Raw genomic sequence first — 21,612 nt, forward strand, 5'->3', positions numbered from 1 at the left:
GGTATTTTTTAGTTTACTATCCCTTTAAGTCTTTTTCCTTAGTTTACTATCCTTTTAAGACTTTTGTTTTAGCTCGCTACACCTTTTAGAATTTTTGTGTTAGCTATACCTCTAAGAAATGTAATATATATATAGCTATACCTCTAAGAAATGTAATATATATATATATATAGCTATACCTCTAAGAAATCTAATATATATATATAGCTATACCTCTAAGAAATCTAATATATATATATATCTATACCTCTAAGAAATGTAATATATATATATATATAGCTATACCTCTAAGAAATGTAATATATATATATATATAGCTATACCTCTAAGAAATGTAATATATATATATATATATATATAGCTATACCTCTAAGAAATGTAATATATATATATATATAGCTATACCTCTAAGAAATCTAATATATATATATAGCTATACCTCTAAGAAATCTAATATATATATATATCTATACCTCTAAGAAATGTAATATATATATATATATAGCTATACCTCTAAGAAATGTAATATATATATATATATAGCTATACCTCTAAGAAATCTAATATATATATATATATATATATATATCTATACCTCTAAGAAATGTAATATATATATATAGCTATACCTCTAAGAAATGTAATATATATATATATAGCTATACCTCTAAGAAATCTAATATATATATATAGCTATACCTCTAAGAAATGTAATATATATATATATATATATATATAGCTATACCTCTAAGAAATCTAATATATATATATATATATAGCTATACCTCTAAGAAATCTAATATATATATATATATCTATACCTCTAAGAAATGTAATATATATATATAGCTATACCTCTAAGAAATGTAATATATATATATAGCTATACCTCTAAGAAATCTAATATATATATATATAGCTATACCTCTAAGAAATCTAATATATATATAGCTATACCTCTAAGAAATCTAATATATATATATATATATATATCTATACCTCTAAGAAATCTAATATATATATATATATATCTATACCTCTAAGAAATCTAATATATATATATATATATATATATATATATATATATATATATATATATATATAGCTATACCTCTAAGAAATCTAATATATATATATATATCTATACCTCTAAGAAATCTAATATATATATATATATATATATATATAGCTATACCTCTAAGAAATCTAATATATATATATATATAGCTATACCTCTAAGAAATCTAATATATATATAGCTACAATAGTTATTTAAAAAGTCAATTCCTTTTAGCCTTTCTAGTCAGAAAAAAGGAAATCTTAGTTGGCATCAGCGCAACAAAATCCGCCTGCTAAATCGGAAAAAGAATTGCAGTTTCTGACGAAATTTCGTGTTACTTATAAAATCACTGTTCCTAGCGGCATTGTATTAATAGTTCTTCGTAATGTTGCCTTGTGACTTTCCATTTCAACTCTTTATATAGTAGATCTCGCGACGGAAGAATTATAAATAATTTTCTAATCAGATTAATCTGTATTTCAATGAAACAGCGAAAATAGTTTATCCGTAAAATAGTGAATTTTATTTATGTACTAGCACTTTTTAGCTGTATATTTAACAAAAGAAATAAAAGTGTCAGTAATGTTTATACGTTGTTTATTTGTTTTCAGGGGTTTGGAAATGGGATAACCAATCGAGGTAGACGTTCATTTTTAGGACCAAAAGTAAGTATTTCCAGAAGTATTATAAATAATTTTCTTAATTAGTATTAATCTAATAATAATGTTATTAGCTGATTTTCCAAAATTCGTTTCGGAAGTAAAAATATTATAATAATAAAATTACTTTTAAAACTTGCCTAAAAGAAATATGCGTTATAAATAAAGCTGTGTAATTTCTTCATTAAAAACTAAAATTAAACTTTTCAAGTTATTCGCTTCCTTTGGAGCCTGCTAACGAGGGGTAAGACAGTCTCAGATAATCTGTACATCGGGTTCGTGCATTTAGCGCTGTTAAAGGTACATATTTTCAAGAGTTCGCGAGTTCCATTTAGCACTGTCAAAGGTACGGCAGTGTACACAGAGTTCGCCGAGTGTCTTACCCCTCGCCTGCTAAGGTACTTGTTTCACTTATAATTGACAATGGAGACTTCTCTTTTTAACAGTATATAATTTACTTCTGGTATTTATACGTTTAACATATTTAAAATTTATGAAATTGTAAAGTTATTCGTTCACATTAGAACCTGCATCAATCCTGCTAAGGTATACTTGTTTCACTTTTAATTGACAATGGCGACTTCTCTCTTTAATAGTATATAATTTACTTCTGGTATTTATTCGTTTAACATATTTAAAATTTATGAAATTGTAAAGTTATTCGTTCACATTAGAACCTGCATCAATCCTGCTAAGGTATACTTGTTTCACTTTTAATTGACAATGGCGACTTCTCTCTTTAATAGTATATAATTTACTTCTGGTATTTATTCGTTTAACATATTTAAAATTTATGAAATTGTAAAGTTATTCGTTCACATTAGAACCTGCATCAATCCTGCTAAGGTATACTTGTTTCACTTTTAATTGACAATGGCGACTTCTCTCTTTAATAGTATATAATTTACTTCTGGTATTAATACGTTTAACATTTAAAAAAAAATAACCTCCGTTAGTTCGTTCGCGTTATTTATGAAATTGCAAAGTTTTGGATCCTCGTAGGTACGATCAAACCGGCGAAACAAAACTGATTCGAGATTAGCGTTCTCCTGGCTATTTGGGTTAAATACCGTTTGGGAGAAAGCCCAAGATACTACACAAGCGCGTGTTCTCTATTGTTGTGTTTTCTATAATTGAGTTGCTTACGAGAAATTGAGGTTATCCCCGGTCAGTAGCTTCGTAAATTCCATTCCGAATATATTTTGGACGGGATTATAACTCTATTTATTACGCTGCAAATTCCTTAAATTTATAAGCGTTATTACACTGGCACGTTTCTCGAATTATTCACTTTGGTCTTCAATTTTAAGTTACACGAGTTTCGAGGTACCTTCTTTTTTGCACGAATCTTTTCCATCTATTTGGTCTATTTTTACAGAAAAAATTCGATTTCATTTGAAGCAGTATAACCGAAAATAGAAAACTCTTTGAATTTTGATGTTAAACCACAAATCGGGAAATCCTTTCTCCAATGCCTCGAACAAAATTTTCTATTATACCAAATTATGTCTTCCAAGTTGAGCCAAGGCCTAGTTAGTGTAGAAGACATTGAACAGTTATTTACAAACGCCAACATCTAGAAGATTGGTTATTAATATCGTTTAGCAATAAGCTGTATAAATAACATATTTATTTCACTTTTAATACAAGTAAAATACGGGGTTGACAACGACGAACATAACGGTATATAGGCTATTCATTTAATCTGATGTAGTACTATCTACCCTCTGATGTTCTCGTCGGGTGTCCTCCTTTACCGAAATATTGATATTAAGTTCTACGCTGAGAAGATCCAATTGTTATATCAATTTGAGACGACAAGAAAAGATAATTTAACTTAGACATTCGGTTTGATAAAGTTTAGTTTATTCAATCCGCTTAAAATCTTTGAAATCAGGGAAATAGCAATTTCTAAATAGACCTTAGTTAGGGAATTTCAAAAGCCTGTAAAAAAAGGCAGGATATTTAATTTTATCTTAAAATTTTTAAATCGTCATATAAGAAACTTAAACTGTCAAATTTAGAGCTAAAAAAATTGGATGAAATGTCTGAAAATGACTTAGGAAAATCTGAAATAATTGTGGCAACCATGCTTGAAAACTCGTCGAAGAGTAGAAAAATATAATTACTTTTCACCCAAAAAGTTACTTAATTTTCCCAAGTATTTAAATTTTACATGACTATCAATGAGGAGGTCAAACAACTGGTGCACCTAAACTGATGAGGAAATAATAAGAATTTTATTGGCTAGACTATTTCTCTAGTATTATAAAAAGTTCATACTATTTAAATTTTTACATGACAATCAATGAGGAGGCCAAACTACGGGTGCAACTAAACTGACGAAGAATAAATAAGAATTTTAATGGCTAGAATATTTCCCTAGTATTATAAATAAATTCGTACTATTTAAAATTTACATGACAATCAATGAGGAAGCCAAACTACTGGTGCAGCTAAACTGATAAGGAAAAACAAGAATTTTATTGGCTAGACTATTTACCTAGTATTATAAGAAGTTCATACTGTTTAAAATTTTACATGATAATCAATGAGGAGGCCAAACTACGGGTGCACCTAAACTGATGAGATACTATTTTTATTGGTTAGACCTTTTCCCTAGTATTAAAAATTTTACATGACTATCATTGAGCAGGCCAAACTACTGGTGCAGCTAAAGTGATTAAGAACGAATAAAAATTTTAATGGCTAGACTATTTCCCTAGTATTATAAAAAATTCATAATATTTAAAATTTTACATGACTATCAATGAGCAGGCCAAAATACGGGTGCACCTAAACTGATGAAATAATAATTTAATCGGCTAGACTATTTCCCTAGTATTATAAAAAATTCATAATATTTAAAATTTTACATGACTATCAATGAGCAGGCCAAAATACGGGTGCATCTAAACTGATGAAATAATAATTTAATCGGCTTGACTATTTCCCTAGTATTATAAAAAAAATATTCATACTATTTAAATATTACATGACTTTAAATGAAGAGTCCAAACTACGGGTGTATCCAAACTGACGAAGAACGAATAAGAATTTTAAAGGCTAGACTAGCTTATTAGTCAAAAGATGTAAACTATTAATGGTCTATATTTTTCAATTTCTCTTAGATAACCGAAATGGAGATGGACCTGGATACCATCACGGTGAGTTCATCGATTTCTGTTATTTTTTTAAATTTTGTTTTGAGTGGAATGCGCTCTTTGCATGATTAAGTATACAAACGTTTTGGCTAACGCGCTCGTTTGATAATTTCCCCGTTTGACCGCCTGAGGGCGTTGATCGCACGCTTGTCGCTTCCGCACCCGGATAAAACAGCGGCCAGAAATTGATACGGATCCTCAATTAAAAATCATTAAGGATGTGTCTTCTACCTTCCGCCAGGGGCGTGACGTACCGGCCTAGACGAAGCCAACAATTTACTCTTAAAATAAAACGAATGTGTAATTATAATTTTCCGTAATTTTAGCTCGGTTTGGGAGGTAATTATTAACACGATTTTTGCGTTCGCGCTTTACAAATTTTGTCGGACCACTTGTCTGCAATTCCAACTGCCCTCCCTAATAAACACTAAAAGAAATTAAGTCATTTTTAATTTCAAAACGCGTGATTCTCAATAATATCGCGTTTTTTTTCGTCGCACGTGTAATTAGGGGGTAGTAGCATTTGTTCGAATTTACATCGCAAAAATAGTGTTTCATATATAAAGTAATTAATGTAATTATCCAATATTATAAATATAATTGCATCACGAAATTGTTTTATTTTAACCAAAAATTGGCTGGGTTTGGTGTTAATTCAGAGTTGTCTTTGATTCCGTTAGGTTAGGTTAAATAGGTTAGCTTAGGTTAGGTGTCTGTTTTCATTGGAATTTAGGTTAGATTGAAGTTCCACAATTATTCATGTTCAAATAAAAAAAAAACCGCACGTTTGGGACAATATTTTTGACGGATTCGGTTAAATGTGATTCTTTCGAATTTGATTAAAGCCAATGTATAACGTTGGAACAAATGACATTTCGGACATTTGACAAACGGATAGAACGGTTAAATTGCCAACAAATTATGCAAAATAATTTTCGGACAAATGAAACTGTAATTCGAACATTTGAGCCATATTTTTACAGTTCGGAAAAATGCGCCTCGATTCGGACAAATGCCACGAAATCGTAATTAGTCATTCTGGTTAATGAAATCGAATCACGTGGGCTTAGCAATATTCGTCTGCATTTGTCTTAACCAATAAGATTATGCCTTCCGAACCAGCGCGCGCCTATTTATACAATGCAACCGTTACGTGGTAGAACTAGGAGGTCAATTAGTTGGATGTTATTGAAAATCGTCCAAGTAGTTGGACGAATTAAAAATGGACGAACGAGTTGGCTAAACAGTTGGATGTTATTTAAATCGTCGAATATAAATGGTCGAACAAGTTGTTGAATTAGTTGGACATTATCGAAAGTGGTAGAACTAGGTGGTAAGTTAGTTGGGTGTTATTGAAATTGGTCCAATTAGTTGGACGAACGAGTTGGCTAAACAGTTAGACGTTATTAAAAATCGAATATAAATGGTCGAACAAGTTGTCGAATTAGTTGGACATTATTGAAAGTGGTAGAACTAGGTGGTCAATTAGACGTAATTGAAATTGGTCCAATTAGTTGGACGAATTCAAAATCGTCGAACCAAGTGGACAGTTAGTTGATCGAATATAAAATCTTCGAACTAGTTGAACGAATATAAATCGTCGAACAAGTTGGCCAATTAGTTGGACCAATTCAAATCGTCGACCAAGTTGGCGGGCCATAGTTGTGTAATGTGAACGAAACTTAACTCAGTGCGTGAAAAGGCAATTCCGTCAAAAAATGTAAATTTGGAGGAAATTGAGCTTAAAGGGTTCGTTATGGTTTCGGGAAATCCGAGAGAAATTTAGACCCAGTTTTAAGGATTTCCTAATTTTAAATTACCAATCAGTTGTTCGTGTAACAATTATTATGATGAAATAGAATTACGACGAATGAGCAAGCGAAATGACACGGACGACAATTAATTAGTTATGTCATTATTAAGAAAATTAAGTACGCCATTTTTGTATCTTAACATACAATTTCACGAATTTCAAAAGGAATATTTTAACCTCGAATATTTCGGAACACAATCGGAAATTTAAAATTTCACTCAAATCGTCTGTACTTTTACTATTCCTACGAAGATGATCAAATTGCGCCAATAGTCGATGAAGGAAGCTTAGCTTTAAAAAACTGAATGTATGGTGTTGAACAAATAGATGTTTCTATAAATACGGGAGATCACGTGTAAATGTTTTTTCTACGTCACTAGCTATAATAGGTGGTTTCTTTTCGCTTGTTCCGGGATTTCGGAGTAGGGTAAGAAGAGTAAGGCTATGACGTCATTTTACTCCGATTCTGTGGTGGCGAATAGTTTGCGTCGGAGTAAAACGTTTTTCCAAAATGGCTGCCTGTGGCCATTTTAGCGGATAAATTCTGGCTAGCATGCAGACGACAAATTTCGATTTACTCCTTTACACCTCCTTTCCAGAAGGAGTAAAAAGAGTAGCCCTAATACTCAGGAACAAGCGAATAGTTTATGGGCCGGAGTAATTCTCTTCCCCGTACAGGCGAATAAAACGTTTTAGGGTAAAAAAGAGTGCACTTTTAGTCCGAGAACAGGCGAAAGGAAACCACCTAGTTATTGAAGATAGAGAGCCCGTGCTCGACTCGATAAAGATTTTGAAATGTTTTAGACCACGTGCGAAACGCGCGTGCCAATAAAGTGCTTAAAAGCTTAAGCTCGTGACGCGGAGAAAATCATTCAGACTTTAGATTTTTTTATTGTTTTATTTTATGGCAACACCAATTGATTCGACTCAAGGATATAAGTTCCTGAACCTGCCCCCAAATTACATCAGAAATATCTACGAAAAGAAGTTGGATCAAATTAGGCTACTCGAACAATTATTAACAAGGCAGTTAACCAATTTTAATGTGGAACTAAACTCTTAATCATTTGAAAATAATTAAAATCCGCAGACGAATAAAACGGTTAACCCTCGCGTCTTACTGTGAAATCTTTACCAGCAAAATGGCGGTCTTGCTAAGATTACATATTTATTCTTGGTGCATGTATTACTATACTTGGAACTGATGTCACCTAAAAGAATTATCGACTTGATTACTTAGTTCACGCAAACGCCGCGAGCGAAATTGTCGCTGATTGTAATAGTCTTAGTCGATAATTCAAAATAACGGTAAAAAACGCCACCGATCAGTTTAGTAAAATATTTTCGGCGGCGTAATCGTCGGCCATTTTCGGTATGGAGATACAGGCCGGAAGGCAGGCAAGGCTGCCAGATTTCGAAAGACCGAAAACGGCCAACTCTCTCAAAACGAAAATTTTGCGGCGTAGCTATCGACTAAGACTATTTCCAGGCGACGATGGTAAGTCATCTCCTTAGCTAAATTAAAATTAAAACTCTTTATTACTCAATCTTAATTTGAAAATAAATGTTATAAACACTCATTTAATTTCTGAAGGAATTCATTTTTAAATTTGAGATCAAATTAGAATTTTCACTATCAACGTAACCTGTCCATCATTCTACCAAAAACACAGACACTACTAACTTGTCTTTAGTAGCTGAAGTGCTGTGTTTCGTCTATGTAGACCATTGAATTGGGAATAATACTGCTAGAATTACATTTACGATTTAGGTTGCCATGGTTACGCGGGAGTTGTTCTGATAAGAGTGTACTAAATATTCATCTTTATAATTAGGCGGTAGCGCCATCTATATTTTGTAAAGTTACATGGCTAAAAATAAATAATTATTAGCTAACTCACCGAAACTGAGTTAAAAAGGATCGTGTTGACAGAATAAAATTTTTTTTAAACAACTTCAAAGGTTTGTTTGTTACGAGTAATCATACATCTCAATTTCGCATCAGATTCGCGAAAAAAATTCAATTGCAATATAGTTGCCACCACTAAAGACAGATGCCGCCACGGTAGAACGATAAAGTTGATAAAGTCTCCTTATTGAACGAAATTGGTCCCGCGCCAGCCAGATTTAGTTGTACCTCTATTTATTCCCAACTCAATGATGTAGACAAAGCTTACACGGCTTTTAAGGCACAGTCTATAGACTTAACCTCCCATTTTCCGATACGAACCAAAAGAAATTCTGTAAACAAATTTCCTGGATTTCTTAAAAAAATGTATTCCGATTTATGCAATTCTTCCGTCAAACTCATTAAGACGTTGAACGTTTTTGAATGATTCGGTTTAATTCGGACGCTTTTATTTCCTGTTAAGTATTAAAAACGCGTTTAACAAGTGGAGATTTCCTCTTCGTTTCCTCGTGATTTTCGTCGACCTTTAAAAAACTTAACACGCTTCAGCGACAGTTTCCAAAACATCGGACTCGCTAATTAACGATTATATTTACACCGAATATTTGGCGTTTCACAAACGCGAGCGTCTGGATATTTGTTGAAGGTTTGGTCATCAAACTCGTTTAGCGACTATAGAAAATATTGGCTTGAATTTAGGGTTAATTTGGTGCAGCAGGATACGCGACGAAACCTAGGGAAGACGACGACTTAGCTGATTAACTACTGTCCAAACACGGATTTCGTCGTCGTGTATCCACCTTTATCGCAATGGGAATTAGTCATTCGCGTAAATAGTGCAATTTACTAACGTCGTGTGTCCTTCTTTATCGCAATGAGAATAAATCAACTGAAATAATCTTAATTATATCATTCGCGTAAATAGTGCAATTTACTAACTCCAAGGGTGGTTTTTTTCAATTTAAATCGGGATTTTTTTATTTAAATCAGTTAACCTACTTCATTTCTATATTTCAAAACAAAACCAAATTTGAAGTAAAATAAAATTAATTAAGCTTAATTTAAATTTTTGGTTACCGATACAAGGAAGGTATCAAACGGGTTTCAATTAATTTTTAACTATAAATTTTTGAATAAAATCCGTTTTAAATCGAATAAATCAACAGGTTTGATTGCTCTAAAAATTCTTTTGAAATCAAATCAACAGGTTTGATTGCTTAAAAATCCTTTTTAAATCAAATAAATCAACAGCTTTGATTGCTTAATAATCCTTTTTAAATCAAATAAATCAACAGCTTTGATTGCTTAAAAATCCTTTTTAAATCAAATAAATCAACAGCTTTGATTGCTTAAAAATCCTTTTTAAATCAAATAAATCAACAGCTTTGATTGCTTAAAAATCCTTTTTAAATCAAATAAAGTAACAGCCTTGATTGATTAAAAATCCTTTGGAAATCAAATTAATCAACAGCTTTGATTGCTTACAAAATTATTTTGAAATCGAATAAATAAACAGCTGATATTGCTTAAAAAATGCATTTGAAACCAAATAAATCAACAGCTGAGGTTGCTTAAAAAATGCATTTGAAACCAAATTGATTGCTTAAAAAATCCTTTTGAAATCAAATAAATCAACAGCTTTGATTGCTCAAAAACTCCTTTTGAAATCAAATAAATCAACAGCTTTGATTGTTTCAAAATCCTTTTGAAATTAAATAAAGCAACAGCTCTGATTAAAAATCCTTTGGAAATCAAATTAATCAACAGCTTTGATTGCTTAAGGGGGAAGACTACAGTGGCCATTGTCTACTTTCGCGCTATTTCTAGCTGAACTCTTTTAATTTTGAATTTTAACTTATAAAATTAATATTTAAGTGTAGAACAGCCTCTTGTTTAGTGCCTAAAATAATTTTGACAATTTTAAATTTAAAAGTAATTAAGTTATTACTTTTTAATTTGGACCCCCGGAGCTAAACAAGTTGGGCGAGTGGACAAACTACCCTTTAGTTAGAACCTTATATCTCGTTAACTATTAATATTTGAATTATCAAAATTATTTAAAGTACTAGAGGAAGGTTCAGTTTAATAATAAAAATATAATTCAATTATGTAATTGTTAAAACAAACGTTCAGCTTGAACGAAAAAGAGGCTTTTACTGTATTCTTCCCCCTTAAAAATTCGTTTTAAATCGAATAAATCAACAGCTTTGATTGCTTAAAAATCCTTATTGTGAAATCGAATAAATCAACAGCTTTGATTACTCTACACGTTCCCCGTACCCGTTTCGTTGCACGAGTCGTAATCTCTATGAATTATATGGTCTATCAGGTCCAACCTTTAAAATGCTCTACATAATCCTCCAAATATCCTAATAATTAACCCCAAAATACTCTCCACCGTTAAGATAGCTTTCACGTGACGTCATCGTCTCTATAGTGGAAGGCTCCTTCACGGCCCGCTGTATCGACATGTCCGCCATGTTCGACTAATATTATCCGAAACCTTCTTCTAAGTAATCGCACCCACATCACAATAGAAGTCATTTTTCAAAATATTCACGAACTCAATATTTTCCCCAAAATACATCTTCCATTTTCGGATTTTTAGCCGGAGATCTTCTCGTGGATAAAGTCGCCTGTATTTTTGTATTAACCGTGTATGCTTTAAACGGGTCAAACTATGGAGCTCATTTTAAGAGTAATACGAGCGCTCAAGCGTAGAGTATAATTCGGGGACCCCCTCTGTTCGCCGGCACCCCCCCTGGTTCCTAAATTTTGTCTCATACGAAGTCGTGCGCTATTCATTTATGTACTTGACGCGGTCGCGTGTTACCGGCATTTTGTCGGTACGGCTATTTTGACTAAAATTTCCATTAGATTATAATTTTGTCTCATTTTAAACTATTTTATCGTAATTTCAAAGTGTAGTGCCAAATAAATATCGCGATTTGGTGACTTGGGACCAACATCGCGACTAAAATGCTCATCTTGCTGGTCGTTTTGGATTTTATGTTTCGTGATACCGACGTTACCGAGAACTGAAATAACTTCACTCGCGTAAATATATTACCGGTGATTTTAAATTTTGAGATTTCGTGTTAGTTGAAGTTTGAGTTTTAAGAAAGTATTTTACGTTATTTAGGAATATGCTTTTTAGTATTATCGATAGGGGAGGTTGTTCACTTATACTTGTAGCTATTACCAGTAACTGAAGTTACTTAAGTGTCACTTACTTTGTTAGAAATTAATTAAATTTACTTTGTTAGAAATAATTATTAAATTAATGAGATCCAAATACCGTATTTGTTAGTAGTCAAATTTTCAAAATTAAAACTAACCAGTTTCGGTTAAATTAGGTGACTTAATTTAAATTCACCAAACATAATTTATTCACTCAACTATAATATAATCGTATCTAAATGACTCTAAATAGTAAATAACTTTAAAATGGCCGATTTTAACTAAAGAATTTTGGTCAACGTTTAAGTTCGGTCGGTCGCTTCCCGAGGAAGTGCTTCTACAAATTTTTCCGCGCTTTCGCGGGTGACTAGTTTTGCGACAGCGTATAACTTCGGGATAATGAGTTTGTGAAACGCTTTCCAAGATGTTTTCCCATATTTTGGACATACCATCGAAGCGGAGCTGGTTCAAAAGCTTTCGTAACGGTGGAAACAATCACAAGAAATTAACCAATCAGGAAGAAGTAAGTTAAATCGCTTCAAACTCTTCGTAATCAGACGAGCTAACTCTTATTGCAAAATTCTAGTTTCTCACGTTCGATCATAATATCAGAAGTAAATGAACCGAAGTTATCGAAATAGCGCTCAGAATCGGAGGGCGTTTTCCTTCTGAAAATGATGAGAAAATCGAGTCAAATAAAAGCCAATTTTCTTCCCCGTCTTTTGACGCGATAAATTGCGCTTGGGAATTGTGGTTCTAGCTATTTCTATGTATAAAAAATAGTTTCATAAAAACAAAACTTTTTTTTTTCGGCCTAGGAGCGCGCAAAATTTCAAATTCGAGGTCAAAATGTAACCTCATTAGGAAACCGCATCCAACATGGGGAATATAGCAGTCTGATAACTTCGGTTCATTTACTTCTGATAATATTAAATAATGACATTTTCAGTGTATAGCCGAACACGTTAAGATATAAATAGATTAAACTAAGCTATATCTTTGAGTTAAGGCAAACGAACTTGGTCGCCAAACACAGTTAGATTAATGATTTACTTCCTTAGTCTGGAGATAAACTTTACTCTAAATGGCCAAGGCTTAGTTTTAGATTGAACAAAAATATTATTATTATTACACATTACTGTTAGTAAGTTTTAGTTAGTCTTAAGTTTGAGGTTAAAATTCAATAATGACATTCTGAGTAAAGCTGAACTCGTGAAGCTTTTTACCAAACTAGACTGTACTAACAAGGAGAGTACCCGAGGTGTTTATTGCCGATTTTGTACAAAGTCGGGCGTAATGAAGACCTATATGAGATATGAAATTTCCCAAAAGGAGACGTTGCACTACCCATTCGATTTGCCATGGCAACCGAAAATGTTACTTAAAACAAAAAAAATTGTTTCCTAATTTTACCCAAAAATTGTTAAAATTTTACCCAAAAATGTTACAAATTACCAAAACTTGATGAACTTTACCTAAATGTGGTCCAAATTACCCACTTCGTGATTTTCAAATTAAAAAAAAACCGTAGGTACCCTGTGAAACCGAGAAAATCCCATACTTTTTTAAATGGAGATTTTTTTGTTTTAAGTGGTCGTAGTGCAACGTCTCCTTTTGGGAAATTTCATATCTCATATAGGTCTTCATTACGCCCGACTTTGAACAAAATCGGCAATAAACACCTCGGTACTCTCCTTGTAATTCCGTTACTACGCTTAATTGTAAAGATTCAAGCTCTATTGTACTTAAAAAAAATACTCTAAAAACGTAATAACTATAATAGGTTCAAACTCTCATAATACAATAAAAAAATTACGAAATTTTGGCATTTTTGTGAAACAAAAGCCCCTAATTTTAGTCTACGGGAACCCAACAAGAGGGAAAACTACCTGAAAATACAATAGTCGATTGATTAGAATCTACAAAAAGTAAAAAAAAAGGCTAAATTCCTTCAGCGCAATCCCCCGTTGCGCGTGTTAGTGTTATCATTGTAGTGCAGCGTGGCTCCGAAAGATGGCGTCACGGTCGACGGACACCCGGAGCGTGACAACTAGTAAAAACGCCTCTGGAGCTTCGAGTATCGCTTTCAATGTCCGCCATTTTGTCAAATATTGATCCTTGAACTTAACAAAGATTTGCGAGATATCGCTTAGCCGTAGACGCGAAACAGGAAATGGCAGCCGTATTGTTTGCCGCATTAATTGACGGCGGATTTGATTGATGATGGCTTAAGCGATTAAGCCTTTGCGTCTTGCAATGGGTACGCCGTTTGAATATTCATTAGATGCTTTATGCTCTTATGCACTGGAATCATAAGTTACGTAGCTAAATTTACCGTAAGTATGACCCGTGTTTTTTTATAACAGGGCTGGCTGGTTTAAACCACACTGATTTAAATCGTGGTTTAAACTAGTGTTGTTAATTTTACGGAAAAATAAAAAAAATGAAACATAAATTACTTTTTAAAGGTTTTTAAGGTTTAATAATAATAATAATAATAATAATAATCAGCTAGGCTAATACCCAAGGCACCACCTTAGGCCTAAGTCAACATGCGACTTTTGAAGCCCTTAATTCAGGTGGCCGGGTTACAATGCGTAGGAAGGTGGTGGCAAGCCCTGCATGCCACGAGATCGAGCCAACAGCTCCATACACTAACTATTACCGTTAACCTATACAAGTTTTTATGGAAGGGGAAACCGAAGAACTCGGGGGAAAACCCCTTAACTTTTTATCGATATAAAATGTCTAATATCAGTAAACATACTACAAAAAATTAATAGTGTTACATTGTTAATCAGTTTAAACTAGTCTAGAGGTTTAGTTTTACTTTCAGATTCGAAAAAATGAGGCGAAAATGCCGCTGTATTTAAATTTGTAAACAATATATTAGACTAATCATGGAATGAAAACTTTTTTTATTTTTTTCCGACTTACAACATTAGTTTTAACCAAGAAAGTATTTATTTATTTATTTATTTATACTCAGGGAGAATGAATATGTCGAGATTATTTTTAGCGTTTCTCCAATTCCACCCGTTGGGGCCCCCGGTATGCTCCTCCGATTTAATAAAATCAAATAATACTGCAATCTCATTGGTTCTTAAAAATTACGTTTTTCGACGAGATTAACGCTGCTGCGAGGTCGCAAAAAAATAAGACCGCCTCCTCCCCCCCCCCCCTTAGCGTGACGGGGTTAGGGCCTCAACGTGTCCGTCGATAGTCTCGACATATTCATTCTCCCTGAGTATAAATAAATACATTCTTGTTTTAACCAAGTGATTTTATTAAAAAATACCATGGTTTTTTTTAATTTGTTTTTTTAACTAAAAATTATTCCAAAATGTTTGTACATATTGTTACCGAAATGATAACATTTCTAAAACATTTACAAGGTGACAATATTTCCTATAATTTCAATACCTTTCTGTAAATTCCTTAGGTTTTCTCTTGTACTATATAACCCGAAAACATTCCGTCGTCGTGTACCCTACTTCATCCTATATTTCACTTTATTTTATCTACTATTTCTCGATAAGAATCCTTATTTTTGCTTAGTTTTGACTATATTTTCCTCTGATTCACTTGAAAATTTCCTACTTTTTCTATAAATTTTTTAGAAAGATTGTACATGGTTTAATCTAGGCATACTTTTTATTACTCATATTAATTTTTGGTTGATTGGTAATTTATTTGCACGGTTAAACAAAGCGAAAAATAGATTAAATGTAAAATAAAGCAGTGTTTAAATAAATATAAATTAAACCAAAAAACCCGGTTTTTATTAAAAAAAAACTGTTTTTTTTTCAACCCTGTTTTATAATAATAATACCCAAGTCATCTAGAGACTTAAAATGCCTTAAATCAGGTGGCCGGGTTACAATGCGCAGGAGGGTGGTGGTAAGCCCTTCATGCCACGCGAGCCAACAACTATTACCATTAACTTCCACAAGTTTTTATGGAACGGGAAACCGATGATCTCGGGGGGAAAACCCCTTAAACCAGCGGGTGGAGATATCTTGCAAACTCAGCGCGGAAGGAGTTGTTCCGAGTTTTCACCCAGTGCCACAAGCTGGGATCGAACCCGGTTCCTCTTCCTGCGAGGCGAAAGTGCTAACCACTCCGCCACCCCACAAAACACAAGGGTGTCGCGTGTGACATACTTATGATTTATTTTGTTATTCATGACACCACTTACAACGGGCACCGCCATGTTGTTGTCCGTTCAACAGCCAAGTTCAGTTTAATAACTTGGCCGTATTGAAAGAGTTAAACTCAATTTTTTAAATGAAAATGTCGAATAAAATGGCAACGTAATATATAATGTTAAATGGAGCAGCTAGGTAAGGGAAAATTGAGTTTAAAATCAAGCCATTTCGATTTGGTCGAAAAAATTCCAACACGTAAAAAACAATGATAAATATTAGCGTACAATAGTTTCTGACATGGCCGTATTTGGTTCGTGTATTCCCGAGATGTTGATCATTAATTTTAAAATGTTTATTTTCTTAGGATTTTAAGACGTTTAGAAATTTAGCAAACCGTGAAGCTCTCGACCCTTTTGTCTATTTTAAAAATAAGTTTCGAGTTTGAAGTTTTAATATGGCTTATTTTTGCGGTGTTTGGTCTGTCCTTTAAACCCTTGTTAATTCTTAAATATTTCATATTCGCGACGGAAAGCTATCGCTACGCCCTCTTTGGTTCGCCATTGAAACCTAGATAGGTAGCGGCTAAAGTAGACGCTATTAGTTTTTCCTCATCTTTATTCGATAATTTGTCTACAAATATAATGTAATATAATTTTTGATTCGGTTGTAAATTTGACTTAATAAATAATGATACTTGCTTTTAATATCATTTTTTGATTCGGTTGCTTATATTTTGATTTAGTTTATTTATGAAAAAAACGTTCTTATGACTTTTTAATTTGTCTCTAGCAGACGCTAGATCATAGGCGCTACCTCGAGAAGCTAGCACCGTTACGCCACCTAGACTCGTTTCGGTCCTAAATAGTATTTTTTTAAATAAATATTTTTCTGCGCGTGTCGCGATATCCGCGACACTTGAGTTACTACTCTGTCGCAGATAAAGTTGCAAATTGTGAAGGTTGCCTAAGTTCTAGAAATAATCCCTTTTTGCAAATATAAAATCACTATAGTGAGTTGCAGGCTAAGAAAGACAAAATATATAGTACAGTTGGCGCAAGGATACCTCAGATCATTTCCGGCCAGTCAACCGCGCGTAATTTAAATTTGACCACTTTACGGTCAATTTCAAATTTCGTGAGTTTCATCGTTTTTTCGCGCCATCTAGGAACCGAAATTGGAATCTATTTTTTAATTTCATGTTGTCACGAATTTAATTACTGAATACAGCTAAAGAAGGTTCGATAATTGAAGCTCCAAATATTTTAAATAGTCCAAGAGGTTACTATAAAAAGCATGATAAAGGTTTATTGTTAACAAGTAAAGAGAAAAATATAATTTTAAACGTCTATAGCTCATTAAGACAACGTTACCCCCAAGAAAGCGTGGTAACTATTTTAAAAGAAACTGCCGATTTAACTGGTAAGACGTAGAAATAAATTTACAAAAATAAATAATTATACATACTATTTTATATTTAAGAATGATAGGAATGCCTTATCTTTTAAATTTGCTCGCCACCACAATTATGAAATTAAAAAATAAAGATTCCAATTTCGGTCTCTAGATGGCGCTAAAAGACGACAAAAAGAGCAAAATTCGAATTTGACCGTAAAATGGCCAAATTCAAATTTCGCGCGGTGGAATGACCGGAAACGATCTGAGGCATCCTTGCGCCGATTGTACTATATATTTTGTCTTTCTTAGCCTGCAACTCACTATAGACGTTGATCGTGATTCGAAACACGCTATTTACTTTTTACCTTTTTGTTATTTTCGCGATATCCAGGCGACTGTTTAGGTTGCTCGTAGTCGCGAAGTTTCGCAGAATGTTGTTAAAATATTTCTTACAACGCTTAATCGGGAATTTTTTCCAGTGTTAAAGCTAGGAGCAACAAACACAGCAGTCCACACAAATGTCGTGCAGTTTCTTGTGTGAACATTTTTCATTGGTTAGACGTTTTAGCGCCTGTGGCCGTCGGAAGGGGAACATTCGTAAATTGTCTTCCCCCTGCCTGTATAACTTTCAGCGTAAAGATTCCAATTAAATTTGTACACAACACTGCGTCAGCGTGTTTAAAGGCTAGCTGCGTTCTCCTTGTGTTTGTTGCTCCTAGGTTAAAGTAAGGGTTAAATTATAATTTAACCGGACATTATATGTAATAAGTAATGTATAAGTATCCACATAAGTCTATAAAATTTTCCATAAGTTTGTCACTTTGGGGAATATTTTACTGAGAGCTAGTAACGGAGTGACGTCATCACAAGAGGAAAATCTCCCCCTAGCGAGGCGCTGTCAAAGGCTACCTGTAACGCGTTAGTAAGCGGACGCAAAACGGCGACGAAGCCCGTAATGCAGTCTGTCTCGTGATTCGTGAACAGCCGGACTGGTTTAAGAAATCCATGGTTAAAACCACTTTTTTTATGAAAAACATTATTGCGAAATGAATTAGAAACATTGAATATTTTAAATACTATTTAATTCAAATAAAAAATGTAGAATATAATATTCTGCATTTTTATTCCAAAACGAAACTAAAACTTAACCTTAACATTTTGTCGTAAGTAATGAGATCTTGATATAAGCAATTGTTGGGTCACAATGTAAAGGTACTGTCACGCGCAACAACGTAATTTTTAAATCGGGCAATTTGGGCATTTTCTAAGTAATGTGGGCTAGATATAAGCAAATTGAGCATTTTTTATTAGTGGCTGTACCCGGTTTAAACCACCCGTTACAACCGGTTTTTTCTAACCCTGTTTGTGAATAGCTCTTACAATGTTAGTAAAACGTTTGCATGTGAAGAATAGGAAGTGTCACACTTATGTAACAATATTATACACTTATGGTATCCATTAACGATTTTCGCTATATGGATACCGCGGAACCCGCGACGGCTCGTTTTTGGTCTAAAGAGCAAATCCATTTCCATATATCACTCTTATTCGCAATTACGGCACCTGACATCGAAGGCAACAGCTGTCTGCCAATCAGTGGGCGTTTTAGCTAAACGCTGTAAGCGGCTATTTACCGCTGTAAGAATAGAACGAGGAATCATTTAGAGCGTGACGCGCTCTAAATCATTGTGTGCGTGTGTCTGTTCCGATAATTTTATTCCCCCCTCCTTTGTATCGCCCCCCATTTGCAGCGCCCGAATCAACTTGGTTAAAATCATAATACTTCTTCTTCGGCCGATCTACAGGTAGTCTCTATTTTTAACCCGATGGTGTTATCCTATAACATCTTTCGCGTGGTGAATTATTTGAATGGGTGAATCTAGTCATGGTGGTGCGCCAAAGATAGAGAACGTGTACGGAACTATGTTCTCTAATCGCGTCTCTGAGATTTTCTTGTTCGAATTTACTTTCGACGCGCCTTTACGGGTAAGCTTTTCATTATTCTAACGGGATTTTTACATTTCGGCTTACGAGGTGAAGTAGTGTACGCGACGACGACATTTCGTGTTTGGGCAATACTAAAGCCCAACGTTACGTAATCTATGTCGTATTCCGTTTTATTGGTTATTTTTGTATTAGTCAGGGACCAATTATATGATCATCATTTATATACTTGAAATTTTTAGATTTCGGCTTAAAACGATTTTCACGCGCTATTTTCTGTTTGCTGTAAAATAAAGTCTCATCACTTTTGAGACATCTTTTTCCGAGGTCGATGCCAGTCCTTCTTGGTGTAGGTGGTCTGTGGTCTTTTTCACTAGAAATCTAAAGCAGGTGAATTTTTGTTTAGAATCTTCGTCAGTCCCATATTCGTAAATACCTGTATTCATTTTTGGTATTGGAAGATTGGTGCTGCTACTGTGAACTACAGCAGCGCCTTCTGTTGAAAATTTAACGAACATCCTTTGAATCAGTCTGCTGTCATGACGACAGTACCGCGTGAAGTAGTTCGTGCCAGCATCGCGTTAGTTTGTATTTAAAGCAAGTGTTAAGAAGCTCTTTTTCAACAGATGTCGCTGCGTCCAAATCAAAACAAGATGCTTAAGCTACATTTGGACCCAAAAGGTGGGACATAAAAGTACCCCTCGCGTTGATTGGCTCGTTTGTAAATTTGACGATAACTTAAACTATAGTAATTTTTACAATATATTTTATATGGGATATATAATTATGGTTAAAGTCCACTACGTAGAGTATAACTTGTCTAATTATAGTACTCTACAATGGCTCTCTGACGACGTTATCGTTGAATTTTAGCTTCCCTGGCCATTAATAGATGGCACAACACTCTCCAGTAAAGTCGGTTTCCGAAGAATCGGATTGATCCGTTGCCATCTCTAATAACAAGGGCCTTATCATAATACAGGTGGCTATGATAGAGCCGACAGTTGCTTTAAAGACGCGAAAACCAACTAAGTTTGTCGCCGGGTGGCTGTGTACTCGTATTAAAATAAGATGGCGTTGATTTTGTAGTCAATAAAATAAGACACCGAAACGTATAAAGTATTTTTGAGTTTAATGTCTTTTTCATTTCAATTAGGGCCTTCGAAAAAGCTTGGCGCTTCGCATTAAATTTGAAAGTACGTTTCGGTCTCCGGTGGCGAAAGAACTCACGTTTTCAGATTCCACTGATAAAATGCGGAACCCATACGGCTACTTAGCCGCTATCGTGCGATTCTTATTGCAATATATTGACCAAGGCGTAGTAACACCATTGAAAAATAGGGCCACTAACAAAACCGATTTTGGGCCACTCCGTTAACGTTGAATTAATTTTAAGGGTAGCACTATCGCCATCTGGTGCAGCCTTGACATAATAATAATTTTTAATTTGATTAAAGTATGTGTACCGAAATAATTCTTTAAAGTAAAATTTCGGACTTATTAACCGTACCATTTTTAACTTAAACGCTTCCAAACATTTCGAATTTTCTTCCATAGTGTCAGTCAATCAAAATTTTGTGGTTAGCTCTTGGTAAATTACAAGACACTTACATTGTTAGTATTGAAATGCTGTAGGAGACCGATTCCAGTTTAAAATGAACTTACTTATGTGGTCTTAGCAACCTATGAAAGTGATTCAAACGCTATTGTCTAGGACAAATTCAAACATTTTGTACCCCACTTTACCAATATCATTCTGTAATGCGGTCAATGTTTTCTTAAGCCATGTAACTTTCTAACCAATAAGTTTCTAAGTTCAACTACTTGTTAATCTGTTTTGAAAACCAAACTTCTAGAAGTTCATTGTGTAAAATTATCCTTGGTAATTTATCGCCCGCCTAGCAGACCAAAATCTAGCAGTTTTATGAACTACTCGCGTTGGTCGCTTCGTGGCTCTGTAACCACGGTCAGACGACCGACTAAATTGCTTCAATTATGAGTATGAAACTAGCTATTGAAAACGTTTTCAATGCTAGTTTATACCAAGTCGTTATTAGATAACAAGTCAGGATGGTATTGTTGTATTTTCCGATGTAGCAGGATACTCGACAACGAAGTAGTAAACATCAACTATGGCTTTTTTACTATTGCTTTAGTATCGTCCAATTAATTATTTATCCGTCGTGTACCCGGGTTTACTCGCAATATTTAATGTTCACATGATGACGGAAATAGGTAAATAACTATCAATTGGCGACCGAAAACTATCGCTACGCCCCCTTTGGTAGCGGCTAAAGCAGACTGTACTATCAGTATTCGTAAATTTGACTTGGCAAGTAA

General features: G+C 33.9%; 1 protein-coding gene across 4 annotated transcripts in view; it reads left to right on the plus strand.

Moving 5' to 3' along the window:
• Positions 1-21,612, plus strand: part of LOC149958325 (uncharacterized) — an 80,226-nt gene that overhangs the window by 33,684 nt on the left and 24,930 nt on the right. For 3 of the 4 annotated variants that reach the window (XM_090165764.1, XM_090165763.1, XM_090165766.1), the window contains exons 3-4: positions 1,672-1,725; positions 4,851-4,886. In XM_090165764.1, the coding sequence (XP_090021890.1) occupies positions 1,672-1,725; positions 4,851-4,886 (90 nt within the window). Of the gene's footprint in view, positions 1-1,671; positions 1,726-4,850; positions 4,887-12,177; positions 12,309-21,612 lie in introns of those variants that run through there. The other variant, XM_090165765.1, reaches the window with a different exon arrangement.

Source organism: Leiobunum rupestre, chromosome 2 (genome assembly GCF_980474605.1).
Source record: "Leiobunum rupestre chromosome 2, qqLeiRupe1.1.hap1, whole genome shotgun sequence".
NCBI lineage: Eukaryota > Metazoa > Arthropoda > Arachnida > Opiliones > Sclerosomatidae > Leiobunum > Leiobunum rupestre.